At 38.9% G+C, this 16,157-nt stretch overlaps 1 protein-coding gene across 3 annotated transcripts in view; it reads left to right on the forward strand.

The window, feature by feature from the left end:
- LOC109927782 (DEAD-box helicase 3 X-linked) overlaps positions 1-15,576 on the forward strand; it is a 44,241-nt gene extending 28,665 nt beyond the window's left edge. For all 3 annotated transcript variants that reach the window (XM_048592187.1, XM_048592188.1, XM_020527800.2), the window contains 13 exons: positions 106-306; positions 1,179-1,278; positions 1,467-1,602; positions 3,551-3,642; positions 3,735-3,833; positions 3,912-4,072; positions 7,138-7,282; positions 8,409-8,553; positions 9,109-9,290; positions 9,483-9,600; positions 10,096-10,249; positions 12,251-12,360; positions 12,783-15,576. In XM_048592187.1, coding sequence (XP_048448144.1) covers positions 106-306; positions 1,179-1,278; positions 1,467-1,602; positions 3,551-3,642; positions 3,735-3,833; positions 3,912-4,072; positions 7,138-7,282; positions 8,409-8,553; positions 9,109-9,290; positions 9,483-9,600; positions 10,096-10,249; positions 12,251-12,360; positions 12,783-12,859 — 1,720 coding nt within the window. In that variant the 3' untranslated portion in view covers positions 12,860-15,576. The remainder of the gene's footprint in view (positions 1-105; positions 307-1,178; positions 1,279-1,466; positions 1,603-3,550; positions 3,643-3,734; positions 3,834-3,911; positions 4,073-7,137; positions 7,283-8,408; positions 8,554-9,108; positions 9,291-9,482; positions 9,601-10,095; positions 10,250-12,250; positions 12,361-12,782) is intronic.
- The last annotated feature ends 581 nt before the right edge of the window (positions 15,577-16,157 follow it).

The raw sequence follows: 16,157 nt of genomic DNA on the forward strand, positions 1-16,157 counted from the left end.
GTGCATGAATATACTTGTAATGCTTCCTGAATTAGGCCAGATGACTGCTATCCATGCCCCAGGCTCAGTGACTATCTTCTGCTAGACTGTTGTTGTTTCCATCAGATATGATGACCGTGGCAGAGGAAATGCTAGTGACAGTGCTTATGACCACTTTGGGAGCCGCACTGACCGTGGAGGATTTGGCAGAATGGATCGTGGAGGATTTGGATCTCGTGAAGGTGGTGGAAATAGCCGTTGGGTGGAAGACAAACGGGATGATGATGATTGGTCAAAACAGCTACCACCAAATGAACGCATGGAACAGTAGGTTTTGAACACGTGCCCAATCAGTCTTTGGATGTAGATATAGTAGACCTGAAATTCTTAGAAATTGGAGGTGCTGTGCTGCAGCAGAACTTGGTGCAATTACACAACTGGTGTGTGCCAATCCTGGAAGGGTGAAGCCATGATGGGATTTAATGAATTATAAACTGCAGACACTTCACCTGCATTAATTCTTAATGAAATGAAGCTGCTGATGATAAATGGTTGGGATTTGGGAGAGTAGGGTAGAGATTTGTACTTTCATCAAGGAGGCTAAAACACCTTCAATTTTCCTAGTTTTGAAATTGTGGACCGCAGGCACTGGATGTCTGGCTGGCAGTTAAACAGCACAGAAGCAGCAGATGGGCCCAGGGTTGGAGTATTATATTTGTATACATGGAAACTAAACCAATCTTTCGGGTGATGTATCTGGCCATAGTGTGATGGTGACCTGGTATAGATCCTGGGAAACTCGAGGTGCAAAGTTTAAAACAAGTATGGTAAAGCAGCTCCAATTTATGATTGATTAGAATAACTTGAACATTCCACACTAGAATGTGGATGTTTTGAGGCTCATGAGAGCCTGTAAAGGCTGCAGGCTTGGAAGATTATGGATGATCTGTTCAGTGTTTGACATCAGATCATGTGAGCATTCCTCAACTATCAGCTGGAAACATTTTCCCCACTTTGAGTTGGTGGATTTCAGCAATATTGTTCTTGCATGGCACTTTACGTATTCTACACAGCAAATTTAAAATTCAACGTGAAGTGTTATAGAGATTGGTGTAATTGCAAGTTAACTTAATTGGGGTAAACACGAAAGGATGTGGCATTAATCAATTTCTCAGGAAGGTAATGTTTTTTTTTTTTAGGGAGTTGTTTTCTGCAAGTAACACAGGAATCAACTTTGAGAAATACGATGACATTCCTGTTGAAGCAACTGGTGCAAACTCTCCTCCTCACATTGAAACTGTAAGTAGCCCAGTCCTCAGGACTGATGCTTTCACTTTGTTCTTAAGTGCATCAATTGAGGTTAAATTGGATCTAAATGTGTATGTTGTGCAAAAGTAACATTCAAGGAAAACCAGCTTAAGGATTGCTGAGGGCAACATTTTTGATGGTCAGACCAAGTAGTTTTCAACTTAAATTATGCATTTTAGTTCCAGGATGTAAACATGGGAGAAATAATAATGGGCAACATTGAGCTGAGTCGTTACGATCGTCCAACTCCTGTGCAGAAACATGCAATCCCCATCATTATATCGAAGAGGGATTTGATGGCATGTGCTCAAACAGGCAAGTATATGTTTGAAAGCTGGCGCAAGTGGCAGTTTGTGGCCTGCATTCCTACTGGTGCTAATTTGACGTTCTGGTCTTTGTTTGTGCCTTCCTTTTTTTGGAATGCTTTCCCATGTACATCAGTTATGTCTTATGGTCACACTTTGTGAATGTGAACTTTTTTTGTACTATAATATTGACTACTACTCAGTACTTTTGAGGGAGGGTAAGAGACCTGATGTCCTAGAACTCCAGTTGCAATCCCACTGGCTGCCATTGAGTTTTAAATTAGAATAATAATTCTGAAATTGCAAACTAGTCTTGGTGATCATGAAACCAGTTTGTAAAAACCCTCCGGTTCAGTAATCCCCCTTTTGGGAGGGGATGTGGAGGTTGGAGAAAGAGGGTGTATCTGGTCTGAACAGATAATAATAATATGAAACCAGACCCACAGTTACCCATTATCAATCTTCTATAGTTGGTTTGATAAAGAACTTTAAGTGGTGAAAGAAGACTTTTTTTTTTTTTTTTTGAAGCTTTGCAAGGAAATCCCTTCAAGGAAGTAGAAACATTATATTGAGGAGAGTGGTGTTTGGTTGGAGGATGGAGTTGTAGAAATGTTGCCATGGTGAATGCACCAACTAATGCTTGACAGTTGACTGCCCAAGTTTCAAGTTTTTTTTATTGAACAAGGCAGCTTGACTTTCTCGTCCCTGAAGGATGTAGGGCGTGTATGTGTTAATGAGTCTGCAAAGGACACTGGCTTCTGTTTTTTCTGGAGCTTCCAAAGTGCAGGTGTCAGTGTAAGCTTTGACAATCCTAAATTGGTGATTCATGTAATTTTTCTCATGTCCAGTTGTAGAATCTCAGCTAATTTGAATTTTCCAAGTGCAGGCTCTTGGGTACAGTCAATCTCCTTTTTTTTTTGCAAGCAACTAAAGTGATTGTTTTAGTATGATCCACCAGTCTTTGGGCTGTACAGCCTTATAAACCTTGCATTGATCTCATTACCCATTTGTCAAGATAGGCAGAATGTTTTTGGCTTGATGGTGGCACTCTGTTAGTCACAAACACATCTAGTGTTGCTACCATGTAGTAAGAGTAAAACCTCTCTCAAACACTTGAGATGCCTTATCCTTTAGGGTAAAACAGTGGTTATTCTTGTTCCTCCAGCTTTGGATTTTCTAGAATATGCAGCAAGAAACTTAGTTGGGGTATGTGGGCCAAAGACTGATACATTCCATGAGTATATCCTCGTTTGCAGCAAGCGAGTACTGTACACAACCAGCCTGTTTTTTGCTAAACCTGCAAGTGTTAGAAAAATGTTCTATTTCAAATTACTGACAACTGATTTCAGGATTCATTCAGGCTGTTACATCTGTAAGTTCAGGAAGCTAGATTCATTAACCTGCAGATCTGTTTACAGGTGCAAATGTATACACACTGGTTTATACTCAAAAATAAAGTGACAGCTGTTCTCTGGTTTGGCAGTGCCTTGAAGTGTCTACCTGTCTGGTTTAAATTTTGAGTACTGCTTTCCCAACTGTCAATTGTCACTAGTACAGAATGCATCAATCAGCTTGGATGAAAGATTTTTTTCTTGATTTTTTCACCTGGTTCTTTTGACAGTTGTATAGAGTCCTCTTTGTAACTTGCTGCTCTTGCAAATTTGGATATGCTGCTGTTGACTACTTAACTTCTCTCAATTTCAATTGTGACTCCATCACAGTGCTGTTTTGTTGCATCCTGTGAATTAGAATGCATGCCCATTTATTACTTCTGTCTTCTACCATTGGTCACAATGAGGAAATTGGAACTCTGATTTATTAATGTGGGCTTTTCTGTCCCAAGTTTATTTGCAGAATGATCAATGAAGGTAGGAGACTATAAACTTCTAGTATGATCTTTCTGCATACAAAACAATTAGACTTAGACTTGTTAGTTAATTACTTGTTGTCCTTTTTAGGGTCTGGAAAAACTGCAGCATTTTTGCTTCCTATTCTTAGCCAGATCTATGCAGAAGGTCCTGGTGAAGCTTTAAAGAATGCAAAAGCTCAAGTAAGGAATTTTAATTTTTTCATCTTGCAAGTTCAACCAGTATTCTTTTCAACACTGTCGTAGCCTTATGCTGCACTTCTGCTATTCCATAGGATTCCTCTAAATATGGTCGCCGTAAGCAATATCCAATTGCTTTGGTTCTAGCACCTACCAGAGAACTTGCAGTACAGATCTATGATGAATCCAGGAAGGTATGGTCTTTAAAAATAACTTTTTTTTAAAGAATTATTTCTCAAAGAGAGGTTTTACATGTTAAATTTTACTTGCAGTTTGCATATCGTTCTAAAGTTCGACCCTCTGTAGTTTATGGAGGAGCTGACATTGGACAACAGATCAGAGACCTGGAGCGTGGATGTCACCTGCTTGTTGCCACACCTGGCCGTTTAGTTGATATGATTGAGAGGGGCAAGGTTGGATTAGACTATTGCAAGTACGTTGATCTTTATCTAAATGGCTTGTGCTTCTGGTCTAATTTTAATGAATTTATTACTGATTTTAATACTTAAATTAAGTGCTGTATTCCTTCCCTTATTCCCTATTGTGTATTTTAAAAAGTTGTATGAAACCCTACTAGCCCTTCTGTTCCAATGCAGACGTTTTTGCATGCTGATTTTTCTATGTTCAGTGCTTTCTTTTTTAAAAAGCTGTCAACTCTTAATTCCAATTTGCCAGTTTGTACATTAACAGTGCACAATAGACTGATTTTAAAAAGTAGACAGTATTTTTTTACTTTCCCTTCAAGGTTTCTGTTATAACATGGTGTAATGTAAACATTGCATAATTTGTGGATACTTAAGCTCAGTTTACAGCCTTTTTTCACTGACTATCCCCTATGTTTTGAGATTGTATACAAGCTGCTTAGGGCCACTACTTTTTCAGTTGGATTTTCTTAGCTATTTTGTAACTTCACTTCTGGTACGTGTGCCTTTTGCCATCCTTTGTAAAAGGAGGCAACTTACTGTGATGGTGCCTAATCTTGCACAGTGCTAGCTCCTGTCTCACCCACTCTCTGGGTACAGAAATGTAATGAACTTTTTTTCTTTTTTTTTTAAAAAAAATTCTCCCCTAGATTCCTTTTGTCTGCCTGTAAGTTAAAATCCCCCATAACTATTGTGGTCCTTTGACCAGCTCCCATTATCTATTTTCACGCCATCCTTGTACTCCTCCCTACCATGTAGGTACAGTTGAGCAGGTCCTGTATTCCACCCGTGGTGACCTCTTGCCTCTAACATTTGTCTTTACCCAAAACGTTTTCTGCACTTGTTTCCTGAATATTCTGTGATAATTAATGATGGTATTAGCAATCACCCCCTCCTAACTTCCTGTCCTTAAATGTTATGTACCTTTTTATTATTCAGATCTTAAACTGTCATCCTGCACCATGTCTGTGAGGTTATCAGTGGAAATATAAATAAATGCAATTTTCATCTGTCTTTTGTTTCAACTGCTGTAGTCAGACTGGTTTTGTCCTTGCTATCATAGCATCAAGCCTTAACTGGCTGGGCTCAGTCCCTTTTTGTTTCGTGGTCTGTATTTCATATCTTGTCGTCTTTTGTCTCCATCTTTTAAACCATTTTCCAATTTGACCCCATGTCCCAAGTATGAGGTTGCCAGAGCACTGGCCCCAGTACTGTTCAGCTGAAGATTGTCCCAACGGTACAGCCCCTGCTTTTCCCAATAGTATAGTACTAATACCAGACAAACTAGAACTGGTTTTCTCACTGGTCTTAGAACCATGTATTTGTTCCTCTAATCTTTTGCCCAATGCCAATCCATGCATGCTCCTGGTGTTCCTTTTTTTTTGACTGACTACTTTTTATTTGGTGCTTAGCTCATCAATGATTAAGCCCGAAGATGACAGATCTGGAGGGAGGAGGGTAACTTCAGGGTAGGCATCCTTGGAGGCTTCGCAGTGGGGTTAAAATTGTTTCAGAGATATTAGGGGTAACTTCTTCAGGGTAGGCATCCTTAGAGGCTGGTAACTTCAGCCTCTTCTAAGGATGCTTACCCTGAAGAAGTTACCCCTACTATCTCTGAAACAATTTTAACCCCACTACAAAGCCTCTGCTAGGAATGATTAAGTCAAAACCTCTTTTTGGTTGTCCTGCCCCTTGTCATTGGTATGCAGTGAATGCAATAACTGAATTTGCCTGCAGCCGCCTCTATTCCTTCCCCCACCCACTGATATTCAGTGTGTGATACTGCAGTCAGTTGCTCAACACCCTGCTGTCCTCATTTTTCTAAACAAATGAAAGAACTTCAAACCAGTTCAATATATTTTCTAGTTGACCTGTACAAAAATGTTATTACAAACCTCTGGCAGGTGGGACCCAGGGCACTCCAGGCTCCCTTGTACCCATGTCTAAATTCTGACCAAATCAGAAGCACTCATCCTGAGGCTTGTGACCACCAGCCAGTATAAGATAATACCAGTAACTCCCTCCCTCCCTGCCCCAAAAAATACCCACCACCACCGCTGATGTTGGCCTCTGCAGCTCAGGCTCCAGCTTGATAACTGAATTGAATTACCTTGAACCGCGTAATTTGCAGATATGTTTGACCTACATCGCACTGGTTTTCTGGATATCTCATATGCTGTAAATGTGACTTGTCATCTGCCCTGCTGTACTGCAGTATTTAATTACTTGCCATTTTTCTTGTTCCTATGTATTAACCTTACCAGTAGTGCCTATACTAACTAATTCTTTGGGAATAGAATTAAGCAAAACATTTGTATAGACACATGATCAGCAACCTTCCCCTTTTTTTTTAAGAAAATTAAACCAATCCTTAAGGTTGAAAACTTTCAAATGTGAACTTTTGCCCAACCCCCTCTTTGCATGTAACTCCCAACACTACTGAATTGCAACTTGCATTCTGGCCTCTAGGTATTTTTATTCACCTGCTCTAACATGATTTGATGCACCTCTGAGGCAGGTGGACTTGAAGCTGGATCTCCTGTCCTAGAGGAAGGGGCACTCACTACAGTATGAACCCTTGAATCCCTCTGAGTTAGCTTAGTCCCACATCCAGAAAAGAATCCAGTAAATCTGGTATCTTTAAGTAATATGCCTGATCTGAGAGTTTGTGTAAGTATCTGATTTTAATCCTGGATGAATGAATGTAAACAGTAAACTGTGTTGAGTAGATTTCCCTTACCCAGCTCAATGTTCTATTCCAAGTTGCATTCAAATCTTGGAGTGTCTGATTGTAGATGGAAAACCGCTGACCAATTGAGTTTGCAAGTGAAAAATTAAATGTTAAACTATTTCCTGAATGCTATTCAGATGCCTGCATCAAATACTTGGCATTCAATTCTTTAAATTTCTTGTGGGCAAGTAAGACTCTGAAGGAACTTTTCTAAAATCAAGTTGCTCATCAGACCAGTTTGTGGAAGGAGCACATGGAGAGTTGCATTGTACAGCTTTTTGGATTTGAACTTCCATTGTTGTCAATTTTTGCTTCATTCTAGAACTGAATATTTTTGCCTGTTAGGTATTTAGTGTTGGATGAGGCTGACAGGATGCTTGACATGGGATTTGAACCACAAATTCGCCGTATTGTTGAGCAGGATGCAATGCCACCAAAAGATGTGAGACAGACTTTGATGTTCAGTGCAACATTTCCAAAAGAGATCCAGGTTAGTAACAGTATTGCTGAGACTACCACTTGCTCACTTTTTGAACTTAAAATGCTCACTCCAAAGTGGCACTGAGATGAATGGGCTGACAGTTGCTGTGATCTTGGACCCCATCTTGAGTTTTCTTTTTGGAGAGCAGGAGACTTGTCATTCTATGACTAAAATCTTTGTATGAAAAAAGATTTTTACCATATTACTTAGCACTTCATGGGTCAGCTGAAATTTCTTTAAAGATAGCTAGGAAATATCTTTATTGTGCTATACCAGATAAATGTGTAAGACCTTGTTGTTCAATACTTTCACAAACAATTTTAATATACTTGGCAGTTTAAAAAGTCAAAAATGGCTTTGCTCTAGGGTAGAGCTGCAAAGTTGGTCTTGCTATCTAAATCTTCACTTAATACAGTTCTGGCAAGTTGCATTAATTTCCTTGTCACCTAGGTTAACCAGGCGTAGTTGTGGTGCTTGAAAGCTGCAGGAATGAATATATTGGGGACCAAGGCTATAATTAGCCAAAATCTTGGATCTATTGCCACTCCTTACATTCTGTTATGTTGTTCTTGTATAGATTTTGAGCAAATGACTTAAGTAAACCTGGCTTAAGATCTTCAAAGAAGTGGCCTGATTTTCCTCCTTTTCTTCACAAGTCTTACAAATTTTGTGGCGGTTTTTTTTTCAAAGCAGGCTAAGGAAAGCTGTTGTATCACTAAGTGTGCAGAGACACCACTTGTGTGGCAGAAGATCACATGATCCCCACCCCGCCCCGTGCAGAGGTGCCTTCCCCATTTTTTTTCAATCTCCCAACCTACATTGTTTTCTGTAGAGGTGGCCAGTCTTCATTGCTCACTTCCTTCAGTGTTCAAGTCTTGTCCATGTGGCTAATTGAGAGTTGTGCATTATACAGTCACATGCAATAATTTGCTTAATACTCTAAATATATGTTTACGTTGAAATTGCAATTGTCAATACTACACTTAAATTGTAGGCAACAATTTTGGACAGACTGGACTTTTTTAAAATGTTTTTTCTTTTGCAATATTTGTGGAGAATTGTCAAGACTTGTAGTTTGCATCTTTTTATTATAATGGCCTAGTGCTTGACTACTTTTTCTCTCAAATTTCTGTAGATACTTGCTCGTGACTTTCTTGATGAATACATATTCTTGGCAGTTGGTCGTGTGGGTTCCACTTCTGAAAACATAACTCAGAAAGTGGTGTGGGTGGAAGAACAAGACAAGCGTTCATTCCTGTTGGATCTCTTGAATGCCACAGGTAAATGTAATTTAACAGGCTTAAAAAATATATTGCTGTTGAAATAAGTGGATCCCAGATTGATTTTTATTCTCCAGGAAATGCTGACTTGCAGATTGCTAAATTTTAAGCCTTAAAAGGGTGTTCCCGTACACTTGAGCTATTTTCTGAATGCTGGCACTCGGCAGGCGGTCATGTCTTATTTTGATGATTTTGAGAACTTCTGAACCAATCTGTTAATCCTGCTTTAGATTGGCAGTAATTAAAAGGTAGCTCTATAACCATTGTTGCCTAAAATGGGTATTCTGTATTACTGTTGTACTGTCAACACTTCGGAATTGTTCAAGGGTAGTTACTGTTTTAAACAGCTGCAAATGGACATTGCAGTCTTGCAAGAATAGAGAGCCATTCACTACAGCAGCTTGGAGTAACTATAGAAACTTGGGCATTTTTATTATGCTTTGGATACATCTGACTTCCTATCTCCCCTTACACTCATGCACGCAACTTGTGCCTTCAAACAAGGGATGTTTTCCTTATATCGAACTAATTACTTTTTTGCTTGCCTCCTTTTAGGCAAAGATTCTCTTACACTGGTCTTTGTGGAGACGAAGAAGGGTGCTGATTCATTGGAGGATTTTCTTTACCGTGAGGGTTATGCTTGTACAAGTATCCACGGTGACCGTTCTCAGAGAGATAGAGAAGAGGCTCTGCATCAGTTTCGCTCCGGAAGATGCCCTATCCTAGTTGCCACTGCGGTATTTTCCGAAATAATTTTTCAAGCACTGTTGAACAAATAGATGTGCATGTTTATATTCTTAGATTTATAAATTTCTGTTAAAGACCCTCTGGTTTACACTCAAACTACCTAAAGCTTTGTCGGGCAAATGAACTAAATTGTCAGTATAATTTGGTGTTTTAATGGATAAAATGTGTCTTCTAATTCACAGGTTGCAGCCCGTGGGCTTGACATTTCTAATGTCAAACATGTTATCAATTTTGACCTACCTAGTGATATTGAGGAGTACGTGCATCGCATTGGACGAACTGGTCGAGTTGGCAACCTTGGTATGTTTCGTCAATTGAAGTAGTAACTGCATTTTGTATCAAAGGGATGTACAACGAACTTTATTTTAACCAGCATATTGTGAAGTGGCACTCTGAACCAGCAAAAATTATATATCTAAAATCCTGAAGTTTACTGTATTATTGCAATGTCTGGGCAGTCAGTTGAGGATGAGTGAGAAGCCTCACTGCTGCTAAGTCTTAAGGAAAAGTTGCATTATTTAAGTGATTTGTGCTGTTCTTTTTTTAAAAAAAAAAAAGTGTAAACCTTCTGCATTACATTACTACTGTGTTTTTATGTATGTGGACCTCTTGATCAATTGGAATATTTAATTAATTGGCACACTCCTGGTTCCAGAGATGCCAGATTTTGCTGTACTTAAGTATTTTTATTACAGCATTTAGATGGTGGATGTACCAGTAATCCTCCATTGCCATAATGGAAGCAATGCAGTATTTTCGGGTGAATATAGTTTGGTTGCTTTTTGTTCTTTTTAGGTCTTGCCACCTCATTCTTTAATGAGAAGAACAGCAATATTACTAAAGACCTTTTGGATCTGCTTGTGGAGGCTAAGCAAGAAGTACCGTCCTGGCTAGAAAACTTGGCATATGAGCAACAGCATAGGAGCTCAGGTCGTGGGCGATCAAAGAGGTAAATATGCAGATAAGACGATTCCTGAATTTTTCTGAAGGAGGGTCTGGACCTGAAACAACAACTACTTTCCTGCTCCTCTGCTGCCTGGCCTGCTATGTTCTTCCAGCTCCACAGTTACTGCTGACTCCAGCATCTGCAGTTCTAACTGTCTCTCCTGAATATGCTTGTTTTTTTCTTTCTGCATCTCCCATCAACTGAGGTTGCCTATCAGAAAAAGGTGAACATAGTTTATTTTTTTTCTAGAAAGAAAAGCTTAGTGGGTGACTGGATGAATCTGCAAAATGAGGTTTGTGGGTTTAAGTGTTTGTCTGCTGGGGAGATCAAGGTTAATGTCCAATAATATGCTCTAGTAACTAAGGAATCCCGTAAAGCTTTTGGTAGAAACTCCTTTCCAATCTAGAATGCTAAATGTAAACATATGTAAATATGATTAGGGATGAGAAATCTCCATTGGGGACAGTGATGGAGCTCCTGGGTGTTGGAGGTTAAAGAGCTTTGACTGTAATAAGTAGATATAGAGAGCTGGACTAAAACCTGTGTGAAATAGCATTTCTTTATGTACTTGAGATTTTCATATTACCATGTGTTCTGTTATTCTGACCTTAATTATATATTGACTGCTACTGTGCTGCTTTTTAGTTTTGGTTCTGCTGGTATTTTGGAGATACAAATGCATTAGTCTGCATCTTTAGTAACAGAATGTAAACAAAGGACAAACTGGTATTTCTATCTGCTTAAAATGCTACTTATTTATGGCTTGGAAGTATTCAGGTTCGTTGAATACAAGTAGTTACAGTGACCACCATGAGTATATTTAAGGTGAAGGTATATTTAAAGAGAAAGGAATAGAAAGATCTAACTTTGGATAAAGTAGAATAGAGTAGGTTTGTGTGGAGTAAGTACTGCTACAGATAAATTGAGCAGAATAGTCTTGTGCTGTAAAATTCGGCAATTGCTTTTGTTCTTAATTGGCTGCCGTCATGCTAGAACTTTACCAGCAAACAAATTAAGCTGGTTTTCATTGTAGATCTTGGCTATAAATTGGCTTTCTACATTGCTATATAATTTTTAACAAGAATCATGAAATTCAAGGCCCTCCTTCTTTAATCCACTTTGAGAGGCATGTAATACATCTATTTGATTAAGTTTGCTGACTTGAAGACAGCTAGTTGTTTTAATTTAAGGACCTTTGACATGCGGGTTTGGAAAACTGCACTGTGCTAATGGGTAAATTCTCAATTTGCAGTATTTATACCACTTAACCAAGTGGCAAACCTTTTCCGGTTAAGTTCATCTCAAAATATTGCTCATTTGCTGTAGTACGGCACATTTATTTTAAACAAACAGAGCAATTTGAATGCATTCTAAGATTAATGGTTGCATTTGCACTCTTAAATTAATATTGGTGACTACCAAAAAATGGAGTATTTGTGATGCAGGATCCTTGCATACTGTAAATTGATTCCTGAACTCTTCATGCTCATTCTTTAGATAAATAACACTTTTTTATGGGAAATTTCAGTCAGTTACTAAGTTGATATAACATAGGCCAAAACAAGCAATTCTACATTGTGGAGCATGTAATTATCATTTGGGTGAATGCTCCAAAGTTGTAGACACCAAAAAGTTCCTTCCCATCATACAAAATTGCTATCTAGATTCTATAATTGTTCTAACAACTTTGTTACTGATACTATGATATTCTAACAAAGTTCAATGCAGGCCAAATTCTTGAGGCTTGAGTGGCTTTAAACTGGTAGTCACTAAACACCCCAGAAGCAGTTGCTCCTTCCAGACGGACTGCTTTATCGCTCACTTATTTGCAGCTAGTTAACCTTTCCACTCGTCCCACTGTTTTGGGTGCTGACATTATGCAACAAGGACTTGTACTTTGCACTTGTACATTTGCATAATGAGGGTAGTGGATTTGGGATGCTATAGCTGCATGAAGCAAGTTCTTAATTTCTAGCTCAAAGTATTATGAATTTTGCATTTCAGTCGGTTTGGAGCAGGATTTGGTGCCAGGGATTACAGACAGACTAGCAGCAGCTTCAATACCCGTGGGAACCGCAGCACTGGCCACAGCGGACCTAGAGGGTATGGAGGAGGTAAGACATTAATCTACTGTGAGAACTCTGTTTCTTGGATAAACTTTTTTACTTTTGTCTGAAGTTAATATGCTTCACATGAAAGCAATGTGCAGCCTATTTTCCAAGTAGCTGCTAATGAAACATTTATCTATCTATAAGAAACAGATGGATGGAGATGGCGGGCTTGTTACTTCTGACAGCTGAGTAGAATTAATTAAAGTAGAATTTGACATCCAGCTGATTTTAGGTGTCATCTTGAGTTGTAGCTGTCCTGAGAACTTATTTTTGTGCCAACATAGTGTTGCAAGTTGAACTTTTTAAATTCACGTGTGGGTGTCACTGGCTGGCCAGAACTTATTGCCTGTCACTAGTTGCCCTTAATGGTGATCAGTAAACTTAAATTAGTAGTTTGTCTCTAATCAAGCGCACTTGTTTTCCAGGTGGTTATGGAAGCTATTACAATGCTGATGGATATGGTGGAGCTTACAACTCCCAGGTGGATTGGTGGGGAAACTGAAGAATATATTGCAGTGGATGCCACCTTGCCAAACAAGCTAAATGGAAACCACATGTAACTGAGCCAGACTATACCTTGTGTAGCTTCAAGAACTCACAGTACATTACCAGCTGTGATTCTCTGGATTTTTTAAAGGGAGCTCAAATGCAAAGAGAAAGCAGTAGCGGAGGAACACAAACCCTAGACCATGAAGAAAATGTGGCCATAAACAGCACTAGAATATTGGCTATAGATGTTTAAACTGTGTGCTGTATTTAAGTTGATTTCTCTGTAACTGAGGATCATTTGTATGTTAATGTACTGTGCCTTTATAGAGGAACTTTTATTTTTGATGTCCTACTGGTTCATTGGGCCTGAGTTCTCACAATCAATCGTTCTCTAGCACAATCTGAGAGAGACTTGGGCAAAACAAACCTTGGCAGAAGCAGGGTGAAATGGCTTTATCAGGAGTCATTTACCCAGTTGCACTTAACAATGTTACAAGGCTGAAAATAAACAGCAACCTCCATTACGGCCTTGACATGCGTGACCTGTAAAGACAACTTAGGGCATTTGCAGCATTCTGATCCCTACTGTGGGAAACTGATGTTGCTCACTCTATCCTGGATAGATACCTGTTGGGGACATGGTAGTTTTACAAGCCATTCCAACAATGTGTACAGTGTCAAGTTCTAATACACTGCTGTTTCAGATTACTACACCTAAGCAAATGTAAAAGTTGAGAAAACTTGACATCTACTAACTTGACAACATTTAAAGGCAGCTAGTTAACTGATTCAGGCTTGCCTCGAGTGGGCGGAAAGTAGCTAGGAATGTATTTTTTTAGGGGATTTTTGAAAACTTGAAACTTTTAGGTGTGGATGAAAATCCCATCCATTAGAAATCTAAATGCCTGCCGTATCTAAAAGGAAATTGAAATTTCAGAATGGCTAAATGGACCACTGCACCGAGCGACTGTACAGACGGACTCGGCTGATTTTGGTCTGATACGCATGCTAGTGTTGTTTTTTGGTCAAGGGGAACGAACAGAAAGATCTCTGCAGCAGGCTTCTTTACTGAAAAAATTACATTTGTGTATATTCAAGCTGCGTTAAAGTTCAGAAAAGCCGCATTTAACTGTTTACTGTAGATTCTGTAAAGTTGCTCCACTAGGGTCTGAAGTTTGATGCTTGGAGATCACAGAGAATGGAAATGTACACATTACTGCACAAGGTGCCAACGCTGGTAATCGATTGCATATCCACTACGAAATAGTGGTTTGGGTTTCCTTTTGCACTGTCCATTATGTGGACACATTGTCAGTTTATTCTGCTAAATCTGGCCAAAGAAGTTTTCCCACTTTTTTTTTTAAAAAGTCAGGCTGTACAATGCTGCAGTCAGGTGAGTTGACCTCAAACTGCCAAGATAGGGTAGTTTTTTTTCTTGGCTTAAATGGCCAGACTGCCAGTATAAAAACTACTGGAAATCTTAGGTCGGTGGAGAACGAACTGAAAAATAGCAAAAGAACTTATCACGTGCAATACATCTAAAGTGTGTTGTGCCTTCTTGTACTGAAATTCTCATCAATGGAAAGTAGATGCACTGACAGTATTGAGCTAATCTCTTGTGATGAATGGTGCTATACAGGTAGGTTTAGGCCCTTATACATTGTGCCCATCAGGTTTTATATAAGAGATCTAAATACCTTTAACAAATTTATTTTAATGCACATTCAGAAAGAATATTTTATATACAGATGTCTTGTCTTGCATGCATTTTCTTGAACCTCCAAGTTTTTTTTGCAGTGATTGTCAAACGCAGCTTAGTTAGAAGGGGAGGGGCTGGGAAAGAGGCTAGATACCAAACCAGGACTATTTTGGGACCATGGGGGTCTAACAGTTGGGAATTAACTATTTGCACACAACAAATCTAGGTATTTTTGCTGCTAGTTTTGTGTAATATTTATTCATTTGACAAATATTTAATTTTTGTGTTTTTGTTTTGTAAGCCTAAAAGTGATTCTTTGAAAGTTCATAGAAAACCCGAAAAAGTAACTTGACCAAAAGACAGTCCAAAAACACTGGCACTTGAATGTTGAATGTCAACGTATGCGTGAATATATATATATACATATATTTCGGGGTAGCGTGAGCTCTTATTGTTAAGGTCATATTGGACCCAGAGTCAGAAACTGAACCACAACCCACCGTCGGCCTTGATTGCCGCTAATTCCCATTGTCCTATCAAATTCATTCATGTGGGTAATTTGATCAAAACTGAAATAAAATATGCCAAGGTTTGGACAGAGTTTCTTAAAATTCTAGAGGAAAATGTTTAGAAAATGGCAAAATGTTGAGGTACTCCTTTTTTTTTTATGTTTAGTGAATGTCTGGCAAAGAGCAAATTTAATACATGTGGTTATCAATTTATTGTTGCATTTAGTTGCATTTGTGTATTAAGTGACTTGGGTATTCAACTTGACACTCCTAAGCAAGTGGTAGTTTTTAGACCTAATGTTCTCAACTTATAGAAATCTCTTCATGCTGTAACTTCCAACAAAACTATTGATGTGCATGAATGTCCAGTCCTTGCTCAGTGCATTGAATACCTTTTAGTCACTGTAGGTCTAGAATTTGCTTTCTATAAATAGTTTAGATGCTATGCTCTACATTGCACGAGAAGACTCAGCTGTGCATTACTTGTATGATTTTACCAATAAAAGGTTTGAGCTGCATCAACTAATGGTTTCTTTGACTTGTGAAAATGGAGAAAAATCCTAGAGTCTCAACTCCATTCTCCTGGCTTTCCATTTTTAAACATGGGCCTAAAAAATGCTTCAAGTCCATTTAAGCTTTGAAAATGTAATCTGAAATCTTTTTTTCACAATTGTCACTTTGCACTGGTGGCTTCCTGGATCTTGAGAAAAGAGGGTTTTTAAGTCCCGTTTTTAAAATCTGGATCCATGTGTTGGAGTCAACTGGTCCTTGAATTTGAGATGCTTATTCTCCAGTGAAGAAATTGGTAAGTGTGCAACCAGGGATGCCCATGATTTGTAACGTTGTGGCCGTGAGATTGCGTGAGGTGTCTTTTCTTCCTTCTGTTATGTTTACATTTATTTGCTGATCTGGTAATGCCATATGCCAGTACAGAGCCTGATTTTTGTCACAAAGCAGACTGGAAAAAGCTCCTCTTTCGTGAGGCTTCATGTGTCCCCACTTGCCCCTCTAGTCTCCATTTCCATGGCAATAAGTAGTGAGCTACTTTTTGGCCAACACCTTTCCCTTAACCACTAACAATATTTTGAGATTTGGTTGCTGTT

Source organism: Rhincodon typus, unplaced genomic scaffold (assembly GCF_021869965.1).
Source record: "Rhincodon typus isolate 14 unplaced genomic scaffold, sRhiTyp1.1 hic_rhity00000765, whole genome shotgun sequence".
NCBI classification, from domain to species: Eukaryota; Metazoa; Chordata; class Chondrichthyes; order Orectolobiformes; family Rhincodontidae; genus Rhincodon; species Rhincodon typus.